The sequence below is a fragment of the Cygnus olor genome, chromosome 1 (assembly GCF_009769625.2).
Source record: "Cygnus olor isolate bCygOlo1 chromosome 1, bCygOlo1.pri.v2, whole genome shotgun sequence".
Lineage (NCBI taxonomy): Eukaryota > Metazoa > Chordata > Aves > Anseriformes > Anatidae > Cygnus > Cygnus olor.
The window spans coordinates 108,908,092-108,926,752 of record NC_049169.1 but is presented as its reverse complement, the minus strand read 5'-3'; the positions used below and the strand labels follow the sequence as shown (position 1 = coordinate 108,926,752).

Here is an 18,661-nt window from a genome sequence, read left to right as displayed (position 1 = left end):
AAAAAAAAAAAAGGCAGTGAATCTTCTGCTATGATGAGACCAAGCTCTTTATAGTACAAAATGTAATCAGCTGCCTTCCATTACTATATTTTGTGATAGTATGACTTCATTCCTAACACAATTTACTTAAATTGAACATTTTGGCAGATGTGTGCATGAGACTAGAGGAGCAGAACTTCTATTAAATCATATCCCGAAACAATAACAAATTGTGCTGTAGCTCTAGCTGTGGAGAAGTTTCCAGCTCTGCTCATAACTTACAGCACATTATAGGAGACATTAGGAAAGTGCACCCAGCAAAAGACTGAAAAACACTCCATGATCTGGCCAGAAATGACATAGATAAACAATTTGATCTGTGATGAAGAGGTTTGCATGACACTGCTACCTAGTCAACAAAGGTCAGTGAACATGTCCACTTGTAGTGATTCCAGTGAGGCAGATGAGAGGAAATTAACATTTTTTTTAGTGAATTATTCCTTTTCTTTTACCTTTTTAGACCCACATATCATCTTCCTCAGGATAAATGACAAACACAAGCCATGATTATTCTCTCTGCAGGTAGTGAACTCTGCAGGCACGGTGGGGTTTTTTGAGTTGTGTGCATGTATGTGTGAATGTGTTACTGTTTGCTATATAGGAATGAAGGCAGGTCAAAGAAGTTCTCCTAGCACTTGGAATAAAGTCCTATGAGTGTCTGAGGAGTCTCCATTAACAAATTCAGAGCAGCCCCCGTCAGCTCTGTCTCCTGCCTAAACACTGGGGTACTCTCACAGCAGAATGCTCCTGAGGATGAAGCAGGGCAGTCAGCTGCAGAATTCAAGTTAAAACCCAAGGAGTGCTGGGGTAACTTTTAAGATATGTTGGTTTGAGGGACAAGTGCTAGAGCTTGATAAAATATTCTGAGGAAAGTCAAAGTGACTAAAACCTGCATCAGTTTTCACATTTTGCACTTCTAATTTCTTTTGCATCTTCTCATTAGGTTTGTCTGGTCTAGATCTAACAGCTTTGACTAGAGTAGTTTCAGCTTGAACTGAGTCAACTTTAGACTGATCACAGGGCAAAATTATTCCAAGTGAAACGTTAGACATGAGGCTTTCTGTACTTTGGTCAACTGCTGGCACTAACTTAAAAGCACTACTGGTTCTGTAGCATCTGAAAAAAAGAAAAAGAAAAAGGCAAAATTAATTCCATTCTGTAGACCCTGATTCTGCTGTGAGATTCACTGAATTTTCCAAAAAAAAAAAAAAAAAAAGTATGCTCAAAATGTGTGATCATCAAGCTCTGAGCACTGTAAGAAGATAAGCTTATCTCATCTTCAGTACTATTTCCTCTTTTCTTGACTTCCTGATCTCTTTAAAAGACGTATTCAAAAAAAAAAAAAATTGCCATTGGAGGTGCCATCTGTGTCACCAAATCAATAAAGGACATGTTTCAATTCTATTGATGTAAATCTGAATTGTGTGATATAACAAAGTACACCAAAGATTTCAAACCTCTGGCCAGAAAAAAAAAAAAAAAAAAAAAAAAAAAAAAAAACATGCTAGACTTCAATGACTATGAATAACATTGTACTTAAATATGTTTGAAAACTTAGGGCAAAAAACAATGCCAAGGAAAATCATAAAATGTCTTATCAAAATTAGAACAGGAATTTGCATTCTAAATACAAACAGAGAACATGAATTTTCTAAGTAGGTAATTGTTGAGCTGCAACAAGTAACAAAATACCTGCAAAAGTAATTGGCAATAACAATTGCCATCCTAATTAGGACAGAATGGGGACTTAGCTTGACCTTACATGCGTTAAACATTACAGAGTAGCTTTGGCTTCTTTATTCTACCACTGAGATTCAATGAAAACTTAAGAACAGACTCTTTGTCTCTGGGCTTCTGTCTCATTTGTGAAAAATGAACTTCAACTTGCAATTCTCATTAGGAGAAAAAAAAAAAAACTCTATTTAAATATTAAGTTGTGACTCTGAAAAAGAGTAAAGGATGAAAAAAATAAATAGAAAAGCTGTTGTTTCCTCTATTGCCTGTTATATTTTAAGCTCACGGATTGCAAATCAGAAGATTGCAACTGTACTTGCCTTTTGATTTTTAGGTGTTACTGAGAAGATTTGCTGGGGCCATCTTTGTGCTGACTTTGGAGTCTTTATTCTACACATAGCTTCGCCTACTCAGAATTTGAGAGCAAATGAATGAAGTGTTGGTTGTAGGCCTGCAGCAACCCCTCCTATTCCCTAGTCAAGAGTTAGCTAAAGAATCACCTCCTCTAGACGCAGCTTCTTCCCACTACCTACCAAGAGCATTGCGGAAGATGTAGTCCTTCCCTTCCCACACGGCTATTCAGAACCGAGTCTTCAAGGCTGTAAGAGCTAAATTTGCAACTAGCGAGACTCCTGCCCAAATGCCTCTGGCCCACTTGGTCTGTTGTCCACAGTGGCACACAAGGGAGTAAGAACCCCAGACAACCTTGCAATCAGTAAAGCCTGCTCAAAGCACAGCGAGGGTGGAAAGAGCTAGGCCGACCAAATCTCTGAGGACCTAAAACACCAAACGTGGCATTACCACATCCTGCTAGCCCCTTTAATAGTCAGGCCATGAGCCAGCAAAGTGCTTGTATAGCTGTTTAACTTCAGGTACACCAGCAGCCTCACTGAAGTCAGTAGGACTATTCGTATGTTAAATATTGACTACAATAAATGTTCTGCTGGCTCAGAGCCAACAGACATCTGTCATGGCTATTCCTTTAAAGAAAGCTACTGCATCTAGCAGCAAAATAAAAGGGCTGCTTTGGGGAAGGGGGAGGTAGAAATCTACCTGAATGTAGAAAAGGGTGGGTTTGACTACCTTGGCCAATGAAATAATTTTTTTAGGGGGGTTGACTACCCAGGACTAACATATAGGCAGTTCTCTTGTGTCCTTATCTGCCCACTGAAAGCGTGAAATGCCATTACCAAAGAGTATCTATGTCAATGGTGTCTAATGACCTCAGAAATTGTGTGGCTGTGTCACCTGGGGCGATGGAGCTGTTCTCCATCCCTTCGTAGCATAAATGAGAGCACAAAGTGTTCAACTTTGTCTAGGTATTCTTGAGTTTTAGTTTTCTAGTGGAGTAACCTATATTTAACTTTAGGTGTTGTTTTTTTTTTTTAATTAAAAGCCTAATCTTTTCAGTTCCTATTTCTACTAACAGTCCCTATTCATTTAAATAAATATACAGATGGAAAGCTATTTTCAGAAATGCTCAGCATTGGCTTATATTCTGTGGAAGTCAGCAGTAAAACTCCTACTGATTTATACTTGGGAGTAGAACTATGTCAATACTGAATGGTTTTGAAAAGCACAACTTAAGTATCATTTTGACTAAATGCTGCCCAGGTATTATAATCTGAAGATATTAAGTCAAAACATTTAATTAAATATGTCACAATATTTTCCGTCCATATTTTCTCCTTAACATGGGTGCCTTGTCTGCACAGGCAGAGACATACCACAGAATAAGTCAAATACTTCCTACAGAGACTGCTGCTTAATTCAAGCTGCTGTTACAACATGTTATGCGGCTTACAAAGTTTAGCTGAAACACGTATTTGAAATATGCCAGCTATTTGCATCCTTGCTGCTACACATAACTCCTTTCCTTTTGCCTATTTTCTCCTTTTTTAACACTGACATCTGAAGAAATTTAGGTAATTTGTATTTGAGCTTGAGCACTATACCATTAACACCTAGATAATGACAGTAGTTGATGCAGTTCCACAACAACAGAAAAAAAATCATCCTAATATGGTGATTCCCATTCAATATATATATATATTCACATATATATATATAGAAAATATATATTGTGGTAATTTCAGCACAATGATTTTAATGCCTCTTTTCAGCCAGATTTAGGATGTTTTCTGAAGAATAAGGCTGTGGTTCCATGCCAATTTAAGGCTACATAGGTTGGGGTGACTGCAAAAACAAATTTTACAAAAAAAAAAAAAAAAAAAAAAAAGTATATATCGCGGCCAAATCAGCTTCTGAGTGGACTCATTACAGAAGTACTGGTGCTGGAGTAAGACAGAAGATGGAGAAGCCTGGCTGAAAGCAGAGTCATGGGCCTCTCTCATGCAGGTTGGTTTAAGTGACCATGGAATTGCACCAGAATATCTTAAGTATTCCTTGACATGCACTGGAGACTGTAAGACTGTCCCCTGAAAATCCTGTCCAATATCTGGTAGTTCATAGAAACGTTTTTGTTGATCATAATGAGAGAGACTTGGATCAGCCCGTAAGCATGTAATAAGAACAATAAACGTCCTGCTTTCTTAAACGTTTTTCTTAAGATTAAGCGATCAGTGATGGTTCAGTCAGTTTTGAATGTCACCAATGCTGTTACAGCACTAATATGCTGTTTCCACCAGCCTGCGTGATTAACGGGGACCAGGGCTGTTTTCCTCATCTCGATATATAGCTATGCCAATAACTACCTCAACAGATAAACAGCTATAAAGTGCACCATAGAGAGTGTATCGTATTAAATATAAATTTATGTAAGTGTGTGTTACATATTTAATATAATTGTGTATGTAATATAATTGTGTATGTAAAGAATTTCTGGCTCCAGATATAATGTTTAAGTGCAAGGAGGAGGGGGAAAAAATAAATGTCTTCACACTGTGACAGCAAGAGGTGTGCTACATTCGGTATAAAAAGTATAAGAAACCAAATGAAACAACTTAGAAATTGTATCCAGTGATTCTGGATTTATCTGTTTAATTTCCTGTTTTTTTAATTATTTTTATTTATTATTTGAGATTTTGGAAACTGAACATCATTATTTATGCCTGCTTATTATTTTCAATATGTTTAGGTTTATAGCAATGGTATAGCACACTGTATAGTTATTATGATAGAAATATTTGCCCATTATGTTTTGAGATGCTGCTATTTTCTGTATAGCTTTTCATTAATTTTCTCTATGATAAGAATTTCTCCTGTCTCTGAAAACTGAATTTGAGTGAGGTTTTCTGAACATATTATATGCCAAATTCAGAGCAAATGACAGAGATATTTGCCACTTCAGCTATGCTGTGTAACCCCCTGCCACTTTTTAAAAAATGTGGCTAGTGGTTATGTTTACTTAAATTGAAAAATAATTGAGGATCCATTCAGGTCAATGAATGTGCAAGTAAAATAAGCCAGGTGGTATATTCGGAATAACCTCAGTGATTTCAGCAACATTTCTCACATTTTCAAAAGTCACTTTAAATGAAATAAAGTCAACTTCAGACGAATCACTGTTGAAAGCAGGACTAAGCAAGCTTTAACTGGATATTAGCTTTTACGATTTGATCTGATTCACTCTATGATTATATAGTGCAGTGGCTCACAGTCGGCTGAATTGAGAGTCAGTTCCCAGGGCGGTCCTTCTTTTGTGTACAAAGATAAGCTTTCATATGCAAGTGTCAGAGCCTGTTCTCTCTACTGCACTGTGTTGATGTTTTGTAAAAATGGATGGTTCTTCAAATGTCTAACATGACACTGATCCTCTTTAACTCTGCGTATTTCCCTGCTATTATAAAGGCAGCCCTATCGCTTTCAGCGCTTCACTAGTAGCTCATTAAAAAAAAAATATGCAAGGAATAATGTCAGCATCTCTGTTGTGATGAATATTTTGACATTCACACCTCTGCTGACGGGTGCCTGAATAAACAAGCCATGTGAGCCACACAGGTGCAGGGTGCCTGGGACCCAGCCCTAGCCCGAAGGCTCAAGGCTCCTGCTCCACTGAGTGCCGAGGTGGAAGGGAGGGCACGTACAAGCCTCTGCAATCAGCGTGATCGGGTGGTGATGCTGGACTGGGGTGTTGGCAGCTGGTGAGAGGAGCCTTGCTTTATCCTGCCAGTACACAAAGTCTGGTTTTGTGGCTGTTTTCAGTGGAACCAACATTGTCTGCTCCAGTGGGTGCCATTCAAAAATCCTGCTGTGGGAGAAGGAAATTTCACCTACTCTCCTACTCTCAACATGTTTTATATGTCCTTTTTTTTTTTTTTGGTAAAGAAATAAGGCAGATGTATGTCAAATCAACTCGAACAAATATTTTAAAATCCTTTTGCTGAAAGAAACTGCAGGGTGATTACAAAACACAGAGGATCTAAGGATGGCATTGTTCTTGTATACAGAACAGTCTGCAGCTCTTCATTGCAGTTCCACCCCCCCACATCCTTCAACACAAAACCATCCATTACAAAGCTACTGCAGTCATTGATTTATGTGCTTGTGATCAAACTTCCCTGCTTCTGATACTGTGAGCATTTTATAAAAGATGCCTGCAATTCCTAGATGGACTCAACGTGTCTGTTCCTGTGCTGTTGTGCAGCTGCTTTATTATGCTCCTGGCTTCTCATCAGTGATTTCAGTCTTAGTACAAGGCTCTACAGAAATGAATCTCTTGGAAGAGCTCATTTGTATTTTGATGATCACCTCATCTGCATAGCTGCACTGTGTACTATGCTTTGTGATAACCGTCCATGATACCAAAATCCTGATAGCTATGCTACAGCTAATTTTCAAGGCAACATGAGATGATATTGATCCTTGCCCCAGAGCAATATCAACTGTCTCACCGAGCAGTCTGATTTGTACTGTCCCATGTGTGCCTATTAGCCTAGACTTGTGATTTGGGGCACCAGGTAAAACATGAGAAGATGTCTCACATTCTGTAGCTTCATGCACAGTTCTGAAGAGGACACTGAGCATGCTGGTCTGGCAAATGTGAATTATATCTGTGTGGAGGGTTCATAACAGGACCGAGCAAAGGATATAATATTTTAAGGCTTCCTCCTCTTCCACATTCTTATATTTTATTCTATAAAATACATTTATTTCTAGATGATAACTGTAAGAGGCATTAGCAATCTCTGTAACATAGAAATACAAGAAGTCAACAAGAAGCAGTACTTTTAATCTAATGTTTCCTTATCTTCAGGTCTACTATTTGCCTTGAACTGCAGATCTTGAGGAGAGAGCTACCAAACACTGGTAACAGGAATGAGGGGAGATTTCTCTTTTCTTTCACATTTGTTTCCACTTTAATTACAACCTCCCACATCTAGGCACTGCACAGGCTATTCCATGACGTTCTTTCCCAGGCTCCTAATATGAATTTACAAATGGAGAGCTAGGAGAGTTACAGATCCAGTCTTTACCCCCAGCCTCCCCCTCCTCTGTTTTAGAAGCAGAACCACAAATGCTGCTGCGGCGTGGCACTGGGAATGCAAAGGTACTGGTGGCATTGTGGAGGGTGGCGGCAGTTGTCAGAGTGGAAGCCCCAGCTGCCTACAGAGAGAGCGCCTGGAGCTACAACACAGTCACCATGATTTACAGCTCCCCTTTCTGTCTCTCCAGCTGGGCCCACAGTCTTTCAGGTAATGCTTTCAGTCTTACAAATGGCTATACAGGGAGGGAAGAGACAGAAACCTGTGGCACCTTCACATCCAGCTGCTGCTGAAATCCCTACACGTATATCCCTACAATCCCTAGGGACAGTTCAGGAAAGGGTAAATGGTGTGGTGAGGCTTCCTGTAAGCAAGCTGATGGGAACCTGGTCTGTATTAAGTGGGGTCTACTACTGTTCTTAAATGTATTGTTTTTATTTTCACTTTTACAAACTAGCTGGGACTTTCAAAATCAAGTTGAGCATTGTATTTCTGTACACAGGTGGTAGGATGGGGCTTTGAGCATCCCACCCTGTTGTGTTAGCAGTTCGCAGATATTTTAGGATCTAAGACACTATGATAAAAGAATCAGAATAACAATGTATTTCTTCATTCTGTACAAAAGTGTTCAGTTAACTAAACTCAGAACCTAAGATATATTTTGTGTATATATAGCTACATACATACACCATCTGCTAAATTCCCTGTTTCCATTTTTTATTTCAATTCCAAGACAGTTTTGAAAGAAACTTCTTACAAATAGAGCCCTGTGCCCAGCCAGAGACCTCTTTTTTATCTTGAGCTCCATTTCAGATGTACATGGAAAGCTTGTATGGCCAGGAAAAAGCCAATACAAAAACACTAAGATCTTTGTTTAATAATTTCACTACATCCAAGTACAAGTGGTTGGTTTATCGGCAGCACCCGTCTCTCGCGTACAAAGTCTGTAAAGGAAATACGGTGTATATCGGTACGTTCAATCACATAATATGGAAGAGGAAATAACAGGAGCCTAAAAGCTGAGGGGAGAGTTTGGGAACTTCGGGTCTTTGGGGAGGGTTGGACAGGTGGCAGACAACTTGACAGATTTGGGCAAAGCTGCAGAAGAGCTAGGTCCTATGGAGGAGAACCTGACACGGACAAAGCTCTAGAGATCTGTGTCCACAGAGAGAGGAGCAAAGCACGGGGGAGAAACAGGATAGGATAAAAAAAAGAAGTAAATCTTGGAGAGAGAAAATGACTTAACAACTTCTGAATACTGCTAAGAAAGCTTACTAGTGCAATCAGAGATTGAGAGAAATTAAAGACATCCCATTAGTTGACTATTTTTGTGAAATAATGATTGGGACATTCACACCACAAACTGCAATCTTGTCTTTATCTAGGAAAACAAAACCATGGTAGAACAAGCTGCTGAAAAGAGGCCGAGAGGACAGTATCTCACCTAGCAGACTTCCTAACACGCAAAAAGCACATCATAACAATCAATTGTAGGGGTGCGAATAGCCAAATGTCATTTGCATAGTTGCTCTGGAATTCCTGTGGAGTTAGATGCTCTCAAGGGCTTGCTTTAATCATTCAGAAATGCTTATTGTTCTCATGAACAATGCCAAACATGACTTGCCTGAAAATAAATTTGCCTGTTGTATTGTAGGATGACTTTTTTGTTTATTGTGAGAATCATGTTGGTATTGAGTTGTTTCCATATAGGATGGTGTGGAAAAACAACACAAGAGAGCCAGCACCTGCAATATTTTACTGGTAAATTGACCACACAAGGCATGAGGCCAAAAATATCTGGGAAGATTCAGTGTATACAGTAGGAAAAAAAAAAAAAAAGAAAAAAAAAAGGAAAAAAAAAAAAGTTAAATCCAGATTCTGCTAGAAATATTTGCATTATGCAATAGTTGGGTAAACAAAATCAGGGAAACAGAATCAAATGAAGAAGCAGCCACTCCAAACATCGCTTCTCTACTGACACCATAAGCAAGCAACAACAGCTCCTGTCAACAAAGGGAGAAGCCAAAACAACACCGTATTTGTTTGGTACAGAGTGATGTCCATATATGTTAGCATCCTAACCACTGGAGCAATTACTGTTGTTCATGTCTCCATTTCATTTCCTTGGCTGAGCACTCCTGGGATTTTGGACTGTGATCTCATTATTGGCTTGGCTCTGCCATTTGTATTGTGTACCTGCTCCAGCAGATATCATCAACTCCTAATACTTCTGTGCTATGCAGAACAATCATTTGCATTTGAGTAGGTCGCTATGGCTACTGGCTACCTAACTGTGTACTGCATCTGTACAAGCCAAAAACTGAAGGTGCTTTGCAGAATTCAGACAAGGATCAACTGTTCAGGCTTTGAAACCATATCCGCACCTATTGTTACTGCTAACAGCACGTATTTGTGTAGGCTTGATTAGGTACAATCTCTCTCTTCCTATTTTGGATTAATATTTAGAATCTCTTTTTCTCAGGGCTGCCACCTGACTCCAAAGAGAAGATTGTCTCTAGAGGACACTTGTGTGACAGTGAGCAGATTAATTATACCTGCAGTGGTTCAAGGTGTAGCATAAAACCTAAAGGTTTTCCATTAAAATTAATTCCATGCTGTTAGAAAATACAAACTCCTGCTGCGGTTGTCTGAAATAAATTAGTAATTTGTGCTGTAGTAGTTTCCAGAGTGCAAAAGAGCTCCTTAACTGGGACCAGCACAGGAGGTGCCAGTTCAGTAGGATTCAACTCCTTGACTTCCAAGGTTTGCCAAGAAATACTAACCTTCGTGCTTTGTTCAGTTCCCTAGATGAATCACAAAGGCAGGGAAACAGTGTTATCCACAGTAAAGAAAATGTGGAGACTGAAATGAAGCGACTCCAGAATGAGACAGTGAGTCAGCATCAAAGTCTGGACCAAAACTCAAGTCTGCCAACTTGGAGCCCTCTCCTCAGAGCTGAGAACAAATGAAGAAATCATCTCAGTGAAAGCACTGGCTGCAGTGTTATCCTGAAGGAATCTGACTGAGGAATCATCCCTAATATGAATAAAATACAGCTGAGACTAACGACAATAATTTTGTCCGAGTGCATGAAGTAAGTCTCCATGATGAGAAATTCAGTGAACGTTGGCAAATTGCATGTATTCTATAAACCACTTGCACATATTAGGAGACGTCTGGCAGTGTGTCCATGCCACAGACTGGCTGCTCTCTCCTCAAGATTTATGCATGAGTCCTCCCGTCAAAACTCTCTGCTACAAGATCCATGGGAGCATCAAGGGGAAGTTTATTGCTTAAAATTAAGCAAAGAATGTTCTGAGTCTTGCAGTACAATTTTTGCTTCCCCCAGCAAACGTGTTCACTTATCTATTATTTTGGGAGGGGAGCAGGAGGGCTTTGAAATTTCCCTCTTTCCCCCATCCCAAAAGAATGGCCTGGTTTTGATAACGAAGTGTGTGTCTGACCCAACAATGTGCTGCTTTGGTAAGTGTGGTACCAAAACAAAGGTGGAACGAAATATCCATTTATTTATTTGCCATTGTAATTCATTAAGTTATGAAGCAGACTGGGGTGTTTATTGTCTATCATGGAACAATATCAGCATTTGTGGATAAGATCCACTTGCTCCATGGGTGTTCAATAAGGAATTGTATAGATGAACAATGTTTCCATTTACATCATATATTAAAAATAAATGGCTGCAAAATAATATTAGACACCATTTGCACAGAAAGATACAGAGGCAGAGCACAAAAGTGGCCAAAAAAATGAAACTTGACATGCATGCTTGGTCATCGCTTTGAGAGTTATCACACTAAGAGTGAATAACTATGCTCAGCAGTTAAAGGGAAATCACATCTGGACGTAGTTTGCAATTATTTGCTCAAAAGTTTTTAAAAAATGCCAGTGTAACCCCTGTGATGCAGCCTGTGCTGCTTTCTTCTTCTTTAGGGAAATGATGTTCTTTGTTTGTCCTGTTCTGAGGCGGTAGTGGTCTTTGTAGTACTCCACTTACGATGATTTCTGAGGTCTGGTAAGGCAAAATTTCAATACAAAGAGGACAAATAGAGAAAGCAAGAGAAAAAGTGTATTGGTGTACTGGGTCTGGCTGAGATGGAGTTAACTTTCCCTGCAGCAGCCCATGTAGTGCTGTGCTCTGCCCTTGCAGCTAGAACAGCCCTGGTATCACCCCAGTGTTTTGTCTGTCACTGAGCAATGCTGGCACAGCATCCAGACTCTCTCCAAATGCCCCAAACCCAGTAGGCTGAGGGTGGGCAAGAGGCGGGGAGGGGACATCACCAGGGCAGCTGATCTAAACCGACCAAAAGGATATTCCACAGCATGTGGTGTCACACTGCAATAAAAGGTGGGGAAGGGGAACGAGAGGGGGACTCCCATTATGAAGACTCCTGTCCTCCCAAACAACCGCTATGTGTATTCAGGCCCTGCTTCCCAGGACGTGGTCAAACATCACTTACTGATGGGAAGTAAAGAGTATTTTTTTCTCCCTGTTCTTCCATGCAGCCTTTGCTTGTTTTTTCCTTCTTCATATTCATTTTAATTAAATTATCCTTATCTCAACCAGTGAGCCTTTTTTTTTTCTTTCTAGCATACTTTCTTCTCCCCCTCTTCTTCTGTGGAGGGGGAGTGAGAAAGCGGTTGTGGTGGAGCTTAGCTGCCTAGCAAGGTAAAACCACCACAACTGGACCTTCTATACAGATCCTGACAGAGGACAGGGAGCAGAAAATAGGACACAATCTCTCTTTCTTTTTTCTTTTCTTTTCTTTTCTTTTCTTTTCTTTTCTTTTCTTTTCTTTTCTTTTCTTTTCTTTTCTTTTCTTTTTTTCTTTTTTCTTTTCTTTCTTTGTGTTTTCTTTTCTTTTTTCTTTTCTTTTCTTTTCTTTTCTTTTCTTTTCTTTTCTTTTCTTTTCTTTTCTTTTCTTTTCTTTTCTTTTCTTTTCTTTTCTTTTCTTTTCTTTTCTTTTCTTTTCTTTTCTTTTCTTTTCTTTTCTTTTCTTTCTCTCAGCAGGTCATCTCCAGATTTTGTAGACCTTACAAACAATTTTCAAAAGAGTCTTTAGTTATGACCTTAGGAAATCTTGTCTTTGGTTTGGATTAGTGGGCTGGCTGTAAATGGAAACACATACCCCATTGGTCTTCCTGTACCTTTGACTTCTCCCCACCTTTTCACTGGAGCCTTTCCTCCGCTCCCCCAAGGTGTGCAACCCCATGGGTCTGCTCCACCCCCAGTGAAGGGCAAAAGGGCCCTCATGCCTGCCTGCCTGCCCACCATGAGGAAGGAAGAGGGCTTGGCTGATCCAGAGAAGCAGCAGTTGAAATACTGTTCAATTTTAGCACTGGGAAGAAGTGTTTGCAAAGAACTACCAAGCCAACTTATAATAAAAGGGTTACATGAATCTATTTTGGTCTTCTATCCATCTGGAAGCTTATTTTTTTTTTTTTTTCAGAACTTGCAAAGAGCTTCCTTCTGATTGCCTCCATTGTTTCTGGGAAGAATTGTTTTTGAACGACCTCCATCTGCTTTAGGAGGATGTTGCTTATTTGCTGCCATTGCACTGCCTTTCCAATGGCTGAGTTTAGAAGCCAACTGGTTTGCAACATTTGCATAGCAAATCCTTCCATAACCCCTCAAAGCCATGTGATCGTTATCCTAACAAGCAGATAACAGTATTAAATTATTACAGCTAAGCCAGCCATTGTTGTTGTTTGACAAATTTTAATTTACAAGTTGCGTTGTGTCATGGGTGTATTTCCTAAAAGCACCTACTAATTACACTTTTTGGATATACTTCTCATCTCTATGTTGGGGGAAGGCAGGGGCCTTATCTGTTATCTGCCTGTCAGAGATCTCTCAAATTCACCAAGTGTGACTCAAGCAATTCCCCAAAGCCTTAGTACACTGTCAGTTCATTCATTTGCATGAGAAGATTCATATTTGCATGAGAATGGTCTTCTAAATCAAGAGCCTGACTATGGGGATGAAAGGCTGTGGTGCTAAGGTATCTTCCTGTACATTGCAGCCTGCCTGATCCTGCTGTCCAGTTTTATCTCACCCCATAAACATTCCTCAGCATCTGGATGAAGCCTGGACTGAGTCTCGGTGAATTTAAGTTTTGACTTGAAAAGAACATGGGCATGAGAACAGTGCTGAGGACAACGCAACTCTGACTTCTGCCACCAAACCATATGCTGTGGAGATGCGGTGGGTCTGTTAGTTGTGGTCATGGGGGCCTTGTTGAGAGCAGAGAGGCTGCCATGGAGTCAGCAGTTCAGATGAGACGTGTCGGGTTGTATCAAACTGAATTTTGATTATGATAGCAGCTGTTTCATGTTTCAACATGAAACTCTACTAACGCCCATTTTTAGCTCTCCTTATGGGCTTACTGTACCAATTATTACAACAGTATTGAGAAAAGATAGTAAGTTCTCTTTGGCCTCTTGATCGTAAGCCATCTGAAAAAGCCCTAAATTTTGTTTCTTCCTCGTTCAGCTGTCTTAGGCCTCAGTTCTGTCTGTGCTCCTGCATGCATTCTTTCTCACTGGCACTTCCACAAATTTTGATCTTGCAAATAGAAGCGAGCAAAGCAATGCTGTGGGGGTCACCACTGTCTCCCCAGGTGGATCAGCAGGAGATTTAGGTCTCAAGCGTGTGCTCTGGTGTTTTGGGTATGGGCTCTGGTTGGTTTTTATTCACCACCTCTGTGTGGGTAAAGACTGAAGAGCCCAGCTGGTAGACAATCTTGCCAGAAAAGGCAGAATTCACCAGCTGTTATATACCCTTTAAAGTTGTGGGGAGCTGGGGGTCGGCCTCTTCTCACAGGTAACTATCAACAGGACTAGAGGGAATGGCCTCAAGTTGCACCATGGGAGGTTAAGGTTGGAAATGAGGAGACATTTCTTCTCAGAAAGAGCAGTCAGGCATTGGAACGGGTTGCCCAGGGAGGTGGTGGAGTCACCGTCCCTGGGGACGTTCAAGGAAAGGTTGGACGTGGTGCTTAGGGACATGGTTTAGTGGGTGACATAGGCGGTAGGGTGATGGTTGGACCAGATGATCTTGGAGGTCTGTTCTAACCGAAATGATTCTGTGATTTTGGCCTTTCTCTACACACGTCTTTAGGTGGGTGACGGCGCCCTGACGCCTGAGGCCACCCTCCGTGGCGACACCGCGCGGGCCGCGGGATCACCCCCGAGCCACGGACCAACGCCCACGCCCGGTCCCCGAGCTCTGGGGGCCACGGGGCCGGCCCTGCGCCGCCCGGGTGCTGCCGCTAGGGGTCTCCGCGGTGCGGGGAGGGCCGAGCCGTGCCGAGCCGAGTCGTGCCGAGCCGCGCCGCCCGCTCGGGGGCGGTCCGGGCCATCAGCTGACCGGCCCCGCCGCGGCGCTCGGCTGGTGCCGCCGCAGCTCAGTCGCTCTCCCCGGCAGCGGCGCCGCGGATTTACAGCCGTAGTCCAGCGCGCCTCGCCGGCCGGCCGCCCTTCCTCCTTCCTTCCCTTCCTCCTTCCCTTCCTTCTTCCCTTCCTTCCCCCCCCTCCCGGCCGCCGCGATGCTGCCCCACGTCGCCCTCCTGCTGCTGGCCTCCGCCGCCGCCGCTCGGGCCGTAGAGGTAAGCGGGGCGGGGGGCGGCCGAGCAGGGGGCTGCCCTCCCCGCCGCCCTCCTGCGCTTCCCCGAGGCTTTGTCTGCCCGGAGCCGCCCCTGCGGCGGAGCGGGCGGGCGGGGGTCGCCGGCGCTTGCAGGGCGGCGGGGCGGGGGGCGCGGCGCTGGGGGCTCCATCCCCGGCCGCCGTCGCCCTTCCGCCGCCGAACAATGGGGCCGCCGCCGCTAACTTCGGCCGTCCGCCGGGGTCCGCGGGGACGGGCGGCGGAGACGGCGGCGGTGCCGCCCCCGGCGGGCGGGGGAGGGCCGGGCGCGCCCCCCCGGGGGCTTCCTAGGAAAACTTTGCGGGGTCGCGCTGCGGGCGGTGCCTCTCCCCCACCCCTGGCCGGGCAGGGGCTGGGGGCTCGGCTGCGGGCGGTGGGCAACGGCTCGGGGTGTGGGGACGGGGAGGAGCGGGGGAGGGCAGGGCAGCGCCCGCCCCATGGCGCACACCCCCGCAGGTGTGTGGGGCGGCGGTGGGGAGCTGCCCGGCGGGCTGGCCGGGGGTGGGGAGGTGTGGGGAGGGGTCGCCGCGCCCCCCATCTTCTCCCCCCGACCCCCGCGGGGCGGGTTTCCCTGCGGCGGGGCGGGCTGGGGCTGCGCGGCGGCGAGAAGATGGCGCCGCTGCAGTGCAGCACAGAGGCGCCGTCAGGCGAGCGGCGGCCGGGGTGCGCGGCCGGCCCCGGGCCCTGCCCTGCCCTGCCCTGCCCTGCCCTGCCCTGCCCGACGCCCCCTCGGCTCTCCGAGGGTGGCTTCGCTGCCTTCCCTTCCCCTCCGCCCCCCTCTCCCGGTGCCTCCGCTCAGCCCCCCGGTGCGGCGGGGAGGGCTCCCCCCCGCCACCCTCCACCCCCCTGAGGCGAGGGGAGCCCTGAGGGACCTCCTGAGGTGGGGGTGTTGGGGTCCCAGCTTGAGAGGAGGGTGCAAAAGGAGGTCATTTTATCCGAAAACCGGAGTCTGAAGCTGGGTGCTCGCCCCCGGACTGGCCTTGCCCGGGGCTGGTCCCCGGGGGGACCCCGGGGGGACACGGCTCTGTACCCCAAAAAGCACCTCTGCTGCCTCGAGGTGTCACCCTGCCGGTGCTGGAAGCGAGCGGGTGTGAAGAGGCTGGGGGCTTCACAGCTTCCAGTTATCAAACTCACCTGGGGTTTATCGGCTTGATGCGACTGTGTGTTGCCTACATGTAGTAAAAGGAAATTTCTGGCTTGGGTGCTTAGCTGAAGAGAAAAAAAAAAAAAGGCTTTACGTTTGGAACAGCGCTTCAGATAGAAATGCCTATCCCTCCATGGTCAGTCGGGTCTCTCTAGCCCTGGCCTTACACATACGTAGGTGGATGAAAGTGCATGTACTGTAAAAGTGCTTGCAAGAAAATGGGCATGGATGTTGCATCAAAACCATTCCACGGAGAGCCTCTGTTCAGAGACATGTACAACCCCATTCCTGCGGTGGTGCTTGCTTGAGTGGCATCCAGAGTTTTCAGAGGCGTCCTTTGCCTTGAAACAGTTGTTTAAATGAGCCCTGATGTTTGTGCAGGAGCTTTCGATCTTGTTCTGGCATTTCATATGAACGTTTGAGGCTTTGCGTCTTTCCCTTTTTTTTACATGTGGTAGTGGGGTAGGTTTTAACATCTGGTCTTCTTGTGATTGGGCATTCGTTAGTCTTGATACTCTGAAGACCGACAATTTGAACGAGTGACTGCTTTTATAACACTAAAATATGTCGTAATAGGAATTGCATGCATGCATTTACTGCACTTGAATTGTCTTTGTGCACTAAAGTGTGAAATTTTGATGTTTGAATTAGATTCCCTTGAGATCTCATCTCTGAAATGAAACATTTCCCTGCCATTTTAACAGAAGCTTTTTAGAAAGCAGCAAAAGATATATACATGTTTTCAGACAGAGTGGTATAAGGAGGAGGGAAGGCAGGAACAAAATCAAAAACTTCGCTGTATTACACATGAAGAATTCCTTTCTAAAATTATGGGTAGACTTATATTTATGCATCTATAAAGGAAATATTCCTCAGTGACGCCACAGCAGTGTCATAGTTGCTTAGTATGTTGCTTCTTCCACTCAAGTGAATCATACTTACGGGGGTTAGGAGATCCATTGGCCAAGAATTTGTGATATTGTCATTTTCTTGAATAGTTATTTTTCCATTTAATCTCTTCCCCTGGAAACATGACAGACAGCGACTGTCTTTATGAATTTAAGTGAACGACCGTGGTTTATAAATCAACGTTTCTTTTAGTTAGCACACTGAGGCTGCCCAGATTTGTCGTGCCTGTTCTACTTGCAGCTGTAGGTCCATGTTCATGAGCAACACTCTTATACCAGCAGACTGAAATCAAGTTATTAAGACATCGATATCATACAAGGAGGTCCTCAGAAAGTCAGTTGACAAGAAGTATGGTGCCTGGCAGTTTTTTTTAAGACGGAGTAGTTGGTTTTTAAGACTGATGTAGTGGTTTGCAGGCTTCCTTCTCTCTTTTCAAATGAAGACCCAAAATATTTGTTTCTTCATTATTTTGTTTTTAAGCGGAGCTTCAGAAATTACTTTTGCGACATGGGAAATTACAGGAAGCTTTTCTTTCACCTCTATGACGGAATTTCAGTTCTTCTTCCTTTTGCTTCTATTCCTGAATTCCTCTGGCAAAGATTTTTTGTTTGTTGAAGGATCCCTTTTGAACTTCCTATTTAAAATTCTGCTATGTTGCAATAGGAGACTGCATGAATGAGAGAGGCAGGGCGAGCATTATGGATTCTGGTGCATTGGCAGTCAAATGGACAAATTAGAGGAGGAAAAAAGGAGATTCTCTCTCACTCCCCCATTTGTCTTTTGTTTATGATTAATGAGCAATAGACGATTGCAAGGCTTGCGTTCTCTTCAGATGTGTTTTCTGGGGAAGGAAGTGATAGCTATGGTACTTTTCATAGAGCACGTATGAAAAATATGAGGGAGGTGACAAGATCTTGATATTTTTTTTTATCCAGACGCCTTCCAAACAAGCTGTTTGCATGACAGATGCAAGTTATCTTTCTTAATCTGTTTTAATTAAGAGGTATTCTCAGTTATATGACAAATTTATGAGAAGTAGAGGTCAACTTCACAGTGGCTTTTCATGACTTTCTCTTGGCATGTGTTTAAAACGGTAAAGGATAAACAGCTTGTAAGTTGTGTGAAGAAAAGGTATGATGATTTTTTTAATTGGCAGTCTTTTTAATGCACGAAGCTTGGCACAGTAGCTTCAAAGCACAGTTATTTCACCTAACTGCTTGGTGAAATAGCAGCTGTTTGTTGGGACACTGTCATTTTTTGGTGGCTCGGTAAAATAATTAACACAAGCTTGTTGTGTAAGGAGAAAGGAACAAGAAATTAGAGTCACAGAGACCCTCAGGTCAAAGCAGGGCCTGCCATGGAGGTTCAGCCGAGGCTGCCCAGGGCTTTCTCCAGGCTACTCTTGGAGATGGAGCTCCAAGGACAGAGCCTGGTCCACGGTTTGGTTGGCTCACCAGTTCTGGGTGGAGATGCGTCTCCAAGCTGTTGTTTATTTTGAAGGCAGTATCACTAGGCTTAGCGTATGGACTTGATCCTTGAATGAGTGTAATTTTGACATCTGTCACACCTTCCACGTTCCTCCATATATTTGCGTATCTTGTGTAGGACATTAAAATCATTGTGTGCACAGGTATGTGTGCACACGTCACATGTATTGGCTGTATTGAACCAGTGGTCGCTTACAGATATTGTATATCCAGACAATGAAGAGACAGAGTTCTAGGCTGCTAC

At 43.6% G+C, this 18,661-nt stretch overlaps 1 protein-coding gene across 4 annotated transcripts in view; it reads left to right on the top strand.

Annotated features, from left to right (window-relative positions):
• The first annotated feature begins 14,542 nt into the window (after positions 1-14,542).
• The window catches only part of LOC121079285 (amyloid beta precursor protein), a 216,464-nt gene continuing 212,345 nt past the window's right edge, over positions 14,543-18,661 (top strand). For 2 of the 4 annotated variants that reach the window (XM_040576361.1, XM_040576342.1), the window contains exon 1: positions 14,585-14,842. In XM_040576361.1, the coding sequence (XP_040432295.1) occupies positions 14,783-14,842 (60 nt within the window). In that variant the 5' untranslated portion in view covers positions 14,585-14,782. Of the gene's footprint in view, positions 14,843-18,661 lie in introns of all 4 variants that reach the window. The other 2 variants (XM_040576333.1, XM_040576351.1) reach the window with 2 other exon arrangements.